This window comes from Leopardus geoffroyi, chromosome A1 (genome assembly GCF_018350155.1).
Source record: "Leopardus geoffroyi isolate Oge1 chromosome A1, O.geoffroyi_Oge1_pat1.0, whole genome shotgun sequence".
In the NCBI taxonomy this organism is placed as follows: Eukaryota; Metazoa; Chordata; class Mammalia; order Carnivora; family Felidae; genus Leopardus; species Leopardus geoffroyi.
The window spans coordinates 138,370,730-138,383,275 of NC_059326.1; the positions used below are offsets into that span (position 1 = coordinate 138,370,730).

General features: G+C 44.4%; 1 protein-coding gene across 5 annotated transcripts in view; it reads left to right on the plus strand.

The window, feature by feature from the left end:
• The window catches only part of ARHGEF28 (Rho guanine nucleotide exchange factor 28), a 308,676-nt gene that overhangs the window by 257,290 nt on the left and 38,840 nt on the right, over nucleotides 1–12,546 (plus strand). For all 5 annotated transcript variants that reach the window (XM_045495406.1, XM_045495400.1, XM_045495414.1 and 2 more), the window contains 5 exons: nucleotides 1,902–2,080; nucleotides 3,110–3,201; nucleotides 4,322–4,504; nucleotides 9,182–9,313; nucleotides 12,238–12,338. In XM_045495406.1, coding sequence (XP_045351362.1) covers nucleotides 1,902–2,080; nucleotides 3,110–3,201; nucleotides 4,322–4,504; nucleotides 9,182–9,313; nucleotides 12,238–12,338 — 687 coding nt within the window. The remainder of the gene's footprint in view (nucleotides 1–1,901; nucleotides 2,081–3,109; nucleotides 3,202–4,321; nucleotides 4,505–9,181; nucleotides 9,314–12,237; nucleotides 12,339–12,546) is intronic.

The following is a 12,546-nucleotide window of genomic DNA, read 5'->3' on the forward strand; positions in this document are numbered from 1 at the left end:
CCTTATGCAATGCTAACCAATTGGTTCAGATAATTTCATTCTTGCTAATGTCTTCTGCTATTGAAACCTACTCTGCCTTTTATTTTTTTAAAAAAAAATTTTTTTTCACATTTATTTACTTTTGAGACAGAGAGAGAGACAGAGCATGAATGGGGGAGGGTCAGAGAGAGGGAGACACGGAATCTGAAACAGGCTCCAGGCTCTGAGCTGTCAGCCCAGAGCCCGACGTGGGGCTTGAACTCACAAAATGCGAGATCATGACCTGAGCCGAAGTCGGCCGCTTTACCGACTGAGCCACCCAGGCACCCCCTTACTCTGCCTTTTATATGCAGAGGCCATTTACCTTGAAAGCTGAGGAACCTAACCCCGTGCATTGAAGGAAGGAAAGCAAATAAGGTCTTTGGTCGTATTTCCATTATTTAACGAAGGATATTAACAGTGTTCAGGCGCTCTCCCTAATTAGAGAGGGCATTATTCAAAAAGTTGTTGGTTTTTGTTTTTGTTTTTTTGCTGCTCTAAGAAGAATGGGGGGCACCTGGGTGGCTCAGTCAGTTAAGCATCCAGCTCTTAATTTGGCTCAGGTCATGATCTCACGGTTCATGAGACTAAGATCTGCACTGGGCTCTGTGGTGACAGTGTGGAGCCTGCTTGGAATTCTCCCTGCCCCCCCCCCCCCACCATTTCTCTCTCTATCTCTGTTTCTTTCTCCCTCTCCCCCACTATGTGTGTTCTTTGTCTTTCTCTCAAAATAAATAAATAAACATTTGGGGAAAAATAAAAAAGAATGAGATGAAGAGATACTGTGGGCACACCCTGCACACAACTTTAGATGTGGTATAGCCGTGTGATGCTGGGAAAGCAGACAGGTCAGCACTAAGGAGTCGGCCATGAGAGATATAGTGGCATGTTCTGGGTAAAGATGTTGCTCAGTCCATGAAGGAGAAGCCAAACCACCTTCTGCTACCAACTCTGAACAGTGGTGGAAGCCGCAAGCCATAGAAGATTCTTCATACTTCCCCCTAAAACTGTTTATCTCCTGCAGGCATTTTTTTTTTTTTTTTTTTTTTTTTTTTTTTGGTTATTCTTTCAGCTACGGTTCCTTACCCAGGTTAGTTATTATTCTCTTACTCATCATTGAATCCCCAGGGCTTAGCAATGGGACATCGAAAGATCATAATAAATGTTGGTAGAAGAGGTGGTTTCATCATGGCTTATAGGCCAAATTTTAGCTTCTCTTCCTCTTCAGCTAAGTCCAATTCTGCAGACAGTTATTGAAAGCCTGCACCATGCCAAACAATGTACTAGGCATATAAGTATGAATCGGACTCGTTCCTGCCTGCCAGTGGCTCCGGTAGTTGGTGGGAGGAAGACATTGGCAGGGCAAACTACAGAAGTTGAGTTGGTATGCTCTGTACTTCGACAGCAGAAGACCCTGCTTATGCTCAGGGAGTCTGAGGTCGGGCTTCCTCCTTCCCACTCTCACTTTCAAGGACCACCCTAAATACTGCTAAATCCAGTGGACTCTTAGGTGGTCCACCCTCTCTCATCTCCTTGTGGTATTTGATAAGCTATTTTCTATCCCACGCCCTTCTAGAAAAATCCCTCAATCCCTGACTGTGGCATTTTGATAGTCTTAGCACTCGGATCGTTCTGCATTTTAAAAGGGTGTCCTCTGATGCCACCCATTCTTAAGGACAAACATTCCCCTTTAGCCTTTTCTTCCTATCCTCTCTTCAGCACACCCTTGCCATTGGAGATCTGAGCAGCTTCCACAGAGCTTCTGAAAGGTCGAAGTGAACTCATTTGCCTAACACTCGTGCTTTCTTCAGCTCATGTGTTTGGTGAGACCCTTAGTTTTGGTGGGTTGCTGTTTCACCTGTACCTCTTCCTATCTCACGTAGGATCAGAAGCCATCAGTTATTTCCCTTCAGAAGCTTATTGCTAGAGAAGTTGCTAATGAGGAAAGAGGAATGTTTCTAATCAGTGCTTCATCTGCCGGTCCTGAGATGTATGAAATTCATACCAACTCCAAGGAGGAACGGAATAACTGGATGAGACGAATCCAACAGGCAGTAGAAAGGTAACCTTTCCTTCTGTCCATACGCCAGGGGATGGGCTCGTCCACTTGGGGAAAGTATTCTAACCATGTTTCCTCTGCATGAACACTTTGCCTCAGCCGGACTGGTCTGCTCCCTGCCCCCGCCCCTGCCTGTGATAGCCCCTCATCTGCAGCTTTGTTCCCTGCGCCTCCCTGCATGTAAAGCCCTACCTCCCCTCCGCCTGTGTGAATCCTGCTCATCTCTGGTGCAGCTCATGGCTTCCCTCCTTCGTGAAGACCTCCAGTTCCAGTGGTCTCTTCCTTACCCGGAATTCTTTAACACCTGCTCTCTACAGCATTTACTTGGTGCCTGTCATATATTGCCTTGTAGCCGCTACCTTTTTCGTGTATATATGTGTATTAGATTGGAAGCTCCTCGAGGGCAGGGGCCATGCTTTTTGTTTTTGTGTGTGCCTAATTCTGAAGAATCATTCAATAAACATTTTTTAGATTGGTCGATTTAAGTGTTCAAAGTCAATTTCCTTGTCATTACTAGTGTTTTTATAAAGTGGAGGGGGTGAGGATGATCATCCTTAATGGTGATTTGATTAATCTGTTTTGAGTGATGTTTTATAAAGTTCCTCCACCTCCACTGCACCATACTCAAGCTGGCCCCCGACCTCTGTCCCCTCCAACTCCCTCTACTCTGTCCCATTGCAAAGTACCCAAATGTAGTAGAAAGCAAAACTTACTATTTTAGTCGGACCTAATGCTAGTGTTGATAGCGTGGGGCGTAGAGGTGTGAGCACATGAGTGCATTTGTGTATGTGCGTTTGTTGGAATATTCGAGTCATCCTGTACTGCTGACGTGAAGAGCTATGTTGTACGTGCTAGGTCTTTTATATACGCAAGAAAACCAAGAATCTCAGCTAGAGGGCACGAAGAATTCTCTTTATGCTGAATTTTTCTTCTCTGAATAATGCTACCTTCAAGTCCCCATGTCTTACTAATGAACCGAAAGATCCTTGAATTTGGTTTTCAGTGGTCTGTCTTGACTATTGTCTTTTAAAGTTGCCCAGAAGAAGAAGGGGGAAGGACAAGTGAATCTGATGAGGAGAGGCGGAAAGCTGAAGCAAGAGTGGCCAGAATTCAGCAATGTCAAGGTACTGTGCACACATCTCTGACTCCCTGGCCGTGGTGTTCGCCTTGGGTGTTGGGCAAGGCCAGGTGTCACGAATGGGGGTTATGATTAAAGCATGAATTCCGTGAACCTGAGGCCCACCCATCACTTATGAGAACAAAAAGATGGGTTTCAGGAGTGTTCAAATAAGAGGACCGTCTCCCTCCTTCCTCCTTAGTGATTTAAAAATCTATAACAAATTTTCGGAAATAATTATCCACGTAACATGTACGGAACAGTAACTGTGGGCAGGGCAGTTTTGGTACAGATGCGCCCTGGGGTCATCGTCTGGTGCTGTAATTTTAGGTCCCAGCACTGGAAGGTCACACTTGTGTGACTCTGGGCAAGGAACCCATTAACTCTGGTCATCAGTTAGCATGTCTTTGAATTGAGGAAATTAGATTAGCTCTGTGATTCCCATCTCTGGCTAGACATCAGAACTACTCTGGGAGTTTTGTAAAAATTCTGATACCTGGGCCCTACCCTCACCCATTTCCCTTGGGCTCTATGGGAGGTGGTTGTGGATGGATTTTAAATTCTGCCCAGTTGGTACCGAGGCAGACTGAGAACCCCTGGATTAGATGCTGACGAAGGTCCCTTTAAACCGTAAGAATCACGTGATACATTGACATCAGAGGAAAACGGTACATGCCAAGATTATCAAAGACATTGGATGTTGAGAAACCAAAACCTAAACCAGTAGGTGTGGTCTTAAGCAAGACTGACTGAAGCCTGAGTAGCTTTGCATTGTTTTCCCTTGCGGGTATCGGTCATCATGGACACTGCCACCCCACCTCGATTTTCATTCCTCGGCTTAGTGTTTAGTCTTAGTGGAAAACAAGCTGAACAAAGAATAGTTTTGCAAGTCTTTCTGGAATTAGAGGCAGGGGAAAGGAACACGCATCCGAGCGCAATAAATTCCATGGAAAGCTACAGTCACTAAGTGGAAGAGTTAGGATTTGAACCCGGTTGTGTCCCGCTCAACAACTTGTACTTGACCTGTGACACCATACTGATGAGCAACATCGTGTTCTTCTAGCTTGGATTTTCATACAGTTGTTGTATTCCTCTGCTAACCTTCTGTGCTAAATGCCATTTCATAGAAATCCTCAGTAACCAAGACCAACAAATTTGCACACATTTGGAGGAGAAGCTGCATATCTATGCTGAGCTCGGAGAATTGAGTGGACTTGAGGATGTCCATCTAGAGCCCCACCTCCTCATTAAGCCTGACCCAGGAGAGCCTCCCCAGGCATCCTCATTAGTGGCAGCGGCACTGAAAGAAGGTAAGCTGCTTCCAAAACTGTTTGCTTTGACAGGGTCAGAAAGTGTTCGAGTACCTTCTGGGTGTGCCCAGCGCTGTGGTCTTGGTGCCGAGCGCATAGAGCAATGAGACAGAGGCTCAACTGTGCTACAATTCATATTCCAGAAATAGCGAAGTAAAAGAAAATACATGTGTCGGGTCGTGTCAAGTACTATGAAGGAAAAAAAGCGCCCCTCATTAGATGAATGGATAAAGAAGACACATACATATACACAATAGAATAAACAGGATAAACAAGACACATATATGTGCATACATATACAGAATAGAATTTTAGCCATAGAAAGGAATGAGATCTGGCCACTTGCAGCAGCGTGGATGGACGGAAGGGTGTAATGCTTAGTGAAGTTAAGTCAGAGAAAAACAAATACCATGTGATTTCACGCCTATGTGGAATTTAGGAAACAAACGAACAACGACAAAAAAAAAAAAAAAAAAAAAAAAGACAGACTCTTAAATACAGAGGACAAACTGGTGGTTGTCAGAAGGGAGATGGGTGGGGGAATGGGGGAAGTAGGTGAGGGGGGATTAAGAACACACTTCCAGTGCTTAGCAGTGAGTAATGTATAGAATTGTTGAATCACTATACCGTAAACCTGAAACTAATGTGATGTGGTGTGTTAATGATACTTCAATAAAAAACGAGGCAGTCTTATTTGAGAAACTATGGAGGACAATTGCTTCAAGGTAGATTGTCATAAAGTCTGAACCCTCTTTAAAAAAAAAAAAAAAAAAAAAAAGATGAACAGGAGAGGGAGTAGAGAGATCGAGTGGGGAGGTTCTCTTTGCGTTAAAGTGACCAAGAAAGGCCTCTTTGGTAAGGTGATATGTAAGCAGACATAAGGGAAGTGAAAAAGCCAAGTAGACATCTGGGGAAAGAATGTTGCAGACACAGAGAACAGAGGATGCAAAGGTTCCAAGGCAGGTGAGTGCCAAGCCTGAGGAATGGCCAGGAGGACTGTGCAGGTAGAGTGAAGGGAGGGGTGGTGAGTGGCCGATGAGTCAGAGCCAACTAGCGCTCAGATTACAGGGACCAGATGGAGGTCAGTAAGGAGTTTGTATTTCATTCTGAGGGGCATGGGAAGCATTAGAGGGTTTGAGTAGCGCATTGACTTGATGTGTGTTTTAAAAGGAGCCCCCCGGAGGGTTCCTGGGTGGCTCAGTCAGTTAAGCGTCTGACTTTGGCTCAGGTCATAATCTCATGCTTCATGAGCTTGAGCCCTGCATCGGGCTCTGCACTGAGAGTGTGAAGTCTGCTTTGGATCTTCTGTCTCCCTCTCTCTCAAAAATAAACAAACATTAAAAAAAAAAAAAAGTCTAGGAGCACCTGGGTGGCTCATTCGGTTGAGCGTCCGACTTCGGCTCATGTCACGATCTCACAGTTTGTGAGTTCGAGCCCCAGCATCGGGCTCTGTGCTGACAGCTCAGAGCCTGGAGCCTGTTTCAGATTCTGTGTCTCCCTCTGTCTCTGTGACCCTCCCCCACTCGCGCTCTGTCTCTGCCTCAAAAATAAAGAAACCTAATTTAAAAAAAATTTTTAAGTGTAGGATATAACTGGGGGTTTGACCGAGGTAGGGTGGGGGATGAGATCACTGGGGAAATGAGAAAGTCAAGGAGACATGAGGCCAAGGTATTGGAAGGTCTATGTTCATAAAACTGAAATTCCTGAGAATTCTGACAAGAGTGGCATTGGGGAAAGGGAGAGAACTTGCACCAGGTGCTAAATTGTTCAAGGAGTCTGTAGATGAGTGACAACAAGGAGGGGTAGTGAGTGGTATAATCGGATGCCATGAAACTAAAGGAAAAAAAGGTGTCTGGGGGTGAGGGATAATAGTTTGGAGGTGACAGGGACAATAGGTTTGAGAGAGAAAACAAGATGAATAACTGCAACAGAGATCCTATGCCCCACAAAGCCTAAACTATTTAAAATGTGCTCCTTGGCAGAAAAAGCTTGCCAAGCCCTGGCTCAGGGTCTCAGAATATTATCTCTGGAAGAGAATTTAGAAATCAGGGCATTCTATCATCTTTATTTGATGAGGAAACCGACGTCATGAGAAGGGCATAGAGGTTGTCTGAAGAGGGGTCAACCGATGGGTTCATTCATCCATTCATTCATTCAGCCTCGACCCTGTGCTTTGTTGGTGGTGCTGATGGAAGTAATCCTTTCATAACTCCTGGTTAGGTACGGGCTCCCAGTTACAGAATGACGAAATCACGGGGATAAAAGGTAGAGCCTAGGGAACCTAATCAGTGGTATTGCATGGTGACAGATGACAGCTACACTTGCGGTGAGCGCAGCATAATGTAGAGAATTGTGGACTAGCTATGGTGGACACCTGAAACTAATACAACATTGTCAACGACACTTCAATAAAAAAAAAAAAAAAAAGAGGGCAATAAAAACTTCTAGTGGGGGAAGACAGGCAGTACCTAAGGAAACAAAGTAATTTCAGAAAGTCACAAGAAAATAAGATTGGGGTGAGGTGAAGGCTCTGTGTTAAAGAAGCCAGGGAAGACCTCTTTGAGGGGATGATTTTTTTTGACATGAGAACGGAAAGGTGAGAAGAAGCCAGCTGTCTGGAGATACGGGGGAGAACCACTCCTGGGCAAGGACCGAGTGGGTACAATGCCCTCGTGTGTGGAGTGAGCGTGGCATGCCCAAGGGAAGAAGGAAGGCAGGGCGGCAGCACTCAGGGAAGTAGATGAGGTGAGGTTGCCTGGGTGAGCAGAGATAGATGTTTGTAGGCTCTGGTTAAAGAAATATCTTATTCCACGCTTGATGGGAAGTTACTGGTGGCTTTTAATCTTGGGTGTGGCACGATCACATGTCTGGAGAAGATTGCTGGCTGCCGGCAGGGGAGCAGAGTGAGGGAGACCCGTTTGCCAGAGATGGTTGGGAGGCAGTTACAGGAGCTGATGGGGGTTGTTGGGACTGTTGACAGTGGAAGTAGAGGGAAGTGGATCAATGCAAGGTATATTTTAGAATTAAAGCTACAAGTACTTTTGAGTGACCCTCTGGCCCTTGATAATGTCTTTATTGGGTAAGTCACCCCCTCTCAATTTTTAGCCGGTGGCTTTCACCTCTCCTGCCATCAGAACTGTGAGCGATGCCTGCTGTTAGGTGCCTCTGCCTTAATTCATCTGGCCCTCTGTGTTGTGTAGGCGCTCGGGAATAGGAGGGGACCCAGCTGCTTAAGAGAACACCAAACAGTTGAGGTACTGCCTGACCCACCCTGAGTCGCTGTTCATCAGTACTCCGAGATCTAGCAGGAATTCTTTTAATTAATTGATCAATTAATTTAGAGACAGAGTGAGTGGGGGAGGGGCAGAGACAAAGGGAGAGAGAGAATCCCAAGCAGGTTCCCACACGGTCAGCAAGAACGCCCATTGTGGGGCCCGAACTCATGAACCGTGAAATCATGACCTGAGCTGAAACCAAGAGTCAGATGCTTAATGGACTGAGCCGCCCAGGAACCCCTAGCAGGAATTCTTAATCAGGGTGAGGTCTTTATCTCTGGGGGGAAAATAAAAAACAGTTCAGTAATGCACCTTGAATGGTCTCCCTAGGTGGTTGCTTTACTGGATGGCTTTTCTTCTCTTTTCTCCTCTTTTGTCTCTATCTCTTGAATCCCGTTCATCCTTCAAGATTCTACTCAGTTGTCATTTCCTTTAGTGACTTCTTCCTAATTCCACCGGCTAATGCAACTGTTTTGCTCCTTAGCATTCCTGGAGCATTTTATGGTACTCTAATAAACTGGATGATAGAACTCAGCACTGATCACATGCTACCTTGTATATAGTTACTTGCAAGTGTCTGTTTCCTCTTTCCCTCTCAAACTCTCCCAATTAGTTAATCACATGCCCAGGAGCCCCTAGAACAGCGTAGGTGCTCAATGAGCATTTGCTAAATTCCAACACTGGACACAATGTTTTAGGCATATTTATAGGGCCTTTAAAACTGTACCATTCACATGCTAGTTGAAAGCATTTAGCATAAATAAAAACCTCACTTTCTTGGTGTAATGTTTCCCAGTCTTACCAGATCCTAAGAGCAGCCTTTTGTGCTTGTTTAAAATGCAAATTCTTTGTCTTTTCCCTTGGAGAATCTGATCTAGTAGGTCTAGGTAAATTTTGGAAATCTGCATTTTTTTAAGGTACAGTTGGGGAAATTCTGTTTTGAAGAAGAGCTAGTCTCTCTGAATAGTAGGTTTTAAAACGTTCATGCCTGAAATCATATTTAAATTAATTGAATTACAGAAAGTTTTTCAGCATACTTAATGTAACTGAAAGTTAAATTTGAGACTTTTTTATATAGCACATGTTTTTATTAATTCTCTATCATAAAATGATGCTAAAAGTATTGGTATAGGTCGCCTTTTGGCAAACTTTTTTCTGTAAAGAGCCAGATAGTAAATACTTGAGGCTTTGCAGGCCACGTACGGTTTCTGGGACACATTCTTTTTGGTGCATGTGTGTGCGTGTATTGTGTATTTTAACAACTCTTTAAAATATAAAAACCATTTTTAGCTCCTGGGCCGTATAAAAATAGACACAGGCCAAATAAGAGTTTGCCAACCCTTGGTCTAGATTAAACTACGTGTATTTGGTTTTTAAATTTTGTCTTCTTTCTCCTTGTTAGCCGAGAGCCTGCAGGTTGCAGTGAAGGCCTCACAGACGGGCGATGCACGCCAGTCGTCCGAGGAAGGTTGCGGAGAATCTGCCTTGACAGATACGCTGGGTCCCCCTGACGTGCCAGGATCTTCTACAGCTTGTAAGTGACAGTACAGGCCTTTGCCGTGAGCCTGAACACAATCTCTGGAGCGTAGAGTGGTCATAGGAAGTGAAGGCAACGACTCTGTCCCTGTTTGGAGGAGACTTGATGTATTTTTTTAAATCCGAGAAAACCTGAGAATAAATATGCTAGCCTGATTTATGTACGATAACGGCACTGGCATTCCCAGGACAAGGATTTCGAGAATAGTTGGTGGGTTCTACTGCTCTCATACCCAGGCAAGCTTTGTACCTTCCCCAAACCTGACCCTGCTTCATTTTTGATTTGACTTACTGAGTACAATTTGGAATATGGTTTTGAAAGAACTTTTAAACTTTCGGTTGTTTGGAAATGGGTCTCTGCAGTTCACGAGAGAACAAACCCTTGAACTTAACCTCCTATAGGCGTCCTCACCTGAGAAGCCATACGCCAGAAAGCTAGGCTGCAACACGTTCCCTGCAGACACAGGGTTTGGTGATGTGGTTAAAGGCAGAAGTGCCAAAAATTCTTGATCGGCGTCATCATACGCTTTGGTTCAGATCAGAATTCGTTTATAAAAAGCCCTGTTGCACATATTTTAAATACAGAAAGACAGCATGTAGAGAATTAGGTGATTTCTCAGAACCCCATGATGTTCTATACGGAAGCTGAATATTTACTTCCCTACAGCTTTCTGAGAGAAGAGCATAGAGGGTTTATTTTTCCTTGTATTTGGGTGATAAAAACCTTACTTCCACCAGCCTTATTATGCACAAGATAAAACGTCTTCAGTAGCTAGAGATGAGAGAGGATTAAATTGTCCTTGAATTTCTTTATCGACATCCCATGGTTGATCAAGATACACGGACGCAGTACAGTTTTAAAATTCTGTCCATTTTTGAAATCACTAATAATTATCTTGCTCCCTCAAATTTCGCTTTATCCCATCCTGCATTTCTAGTTTCAGAAAGTGCACATATGTTTTTCATTTTGACACAACCCAGATTCATCAAGGGAGTTGTACTGCCCTGGGTGATTTCCTTTTAAAAGAAAAAAAACTCATTATGCCATTGAGGGAGTTCCGTCTAAAAATCCAGGAGGGCTCTGCTGCTCTCCACCTCCCCCCAGGGGCAGCCAGAGAGGAGAGGCTCCCCGTGGCTCCTGCAGCTGCTCAGAGGCACATGGCCGTACCTTCCCTCCCTGTTCTCCCGTCTGTACCTGTATCTCCCAGGATTTGGGAGAGTGCCCGGGGACACCCATGACATCTGTCAAAACCATTAGACTATTTGCCCTGATACTAGGATCCATGTAGGCAGGGGCAGGTTGATAGGGTCCTGTACCCCCAAAGACCTAGTCATTTGTGGGCCGGGTTGGAGGATGGTGCTAGAAGACTTAGATTCTCTTTATAAGGTTGGCCAGGGCAAATACTGGTTTTAATGAGGGTCTGTAACTGACTGGGTCAGTTCTTTGTTTCACTTGGAGGACTGGGTCCTTCTAAGTTAGGCCCATGCCAATCTGAGGTCATCCGCCAAGCAAGGCCTTCAATTTTTAGTTCTCGATATACCTAGTAAGGTGGGTCACTATAACCTACTCCTGAAAAAGTTCTGGAGACCTGAAATTGAATAAGAAACAGAGGCACCTGATAATTTGGCTCACCATGGGGTTCTTTGCCCATTGCTGGTTCTCATTTGTATGGGGTGGTGGGGAGGGAGAGTGTGAGAAGGGCTAATTCTTTGGTAACATCTTGGGTATCTCTCTAAGAAGTAAGGATAATACCAAGTAGTGGAACCATTTTTTGAGTGGTGGAAATTTCTGTAGAATGTCCCTTCACTATAAGTGAAAAGCATTGACTGACTTGGGCAAAATGAAGTTAATTTTTAGCTGATTTAATTTGAAGCAGTTTCAGCTTAAACAAAAAATTCTTTGTAATAGAAGTGGCCTTTGGGGTCCTGGGGATTTGCATTTAGAAAAGGCGAAAAAAGCATTTCCTCCATCAGAAAGGAAGTTTCAAGATGGCATTGTGCGATAAACAGTGTCCCAAAGTGAATATTTCACCAGGGCCCTGACTGGACATGATTCTAATGAAATGGTGGGTGTGAAACTGCTTTGGAAAGTCTAGTTTAAATCAGGGTAAGGTGGGCACAGTCTAAGTTTTAACTGAGGTCACATCGGTAAAGAAATCAAATTGTACCAGCAGAGATCTAAGGGATGGAGTGAAATCTGTATTTGGTACCTAAAAATATTTCTGGTGTAGAAATACTTCTGTGTTTCATAGGTTAAATACACAGTATTTACAACTGTTATGAATCTAGATTCTAAACAAGTGTTATGAGAAAAAAACACTTGGAAATTGTTTTTCAAGAGTTGTTTGGAGATAGGGACAGCTTCCTTTTGGTAGGACTATGAGCTCATAAAGTATTCACGATCTTCACGCTGCTCAGAAAGATAATTTCACTCCTGTTGTTGGATTACTCCTTCTAAGCCTTCTTTATGGTCTGCTGTTCTTACACGGGCCGCAGAGGAGCCTTTCACCGAGCTGTCTCCTTCGACCGGGGTCTGCCAGCCCTTGCTTTTTGTTCTACAGTGCCTGTTTTCAATTTCCTTCTCCCCAGCAGCTTTATCCGAGTAAGTGAAAGTGAGATGTAGCATATACCCCTCTCGGTATCCCCAGCCTCACATGAGCACCTGTCTGCAAAAAAGAAAAATTAAGAGATGGGTGATAATTGCTGCCGTTTGTCAGTTTGGTATCTAATAGCGTGTAAGCTCCCCGAGGGCAGGGACACTGTGCTTTGCATTGTTTCAGCACCTTGTATGAGAGTATGTGGTACGTGGGATTTTGTGTTCCTTATTTCGAAGTCCGTGTCAGCTGCGTGCAAAAGAACCCGGTGCGCTGGCTGCTGTTTGATGATGTCCTTTTTGTTTCTGTCTCAATGGTGTGCTTCCAGCACTAGTCACAGAAAGGACAGGAGGAAGAGGCTGTTGGGATGTGGATCCTGGGACCCAGGGTGTGGGAACCGACCTGGCGGTCTCTGATGCAGGGGAGAAGGTATTGTGAACTGATTTGTTAGTAAATGGCACCAGTTACTTTGTGTAATAAAATAACCACAGGTCCTGGTCTGTCCGTGGCAGTGAGTGGTATGAAAGCATTCTTCTGCATTGTTCTCGATTTCGGTACTCATATTTAAGCTTTCTCACTTAAATCCCCTTAAAATGTTCTCACTCTTCCTATTCATGTAGGTGTAAACAAAGAAATG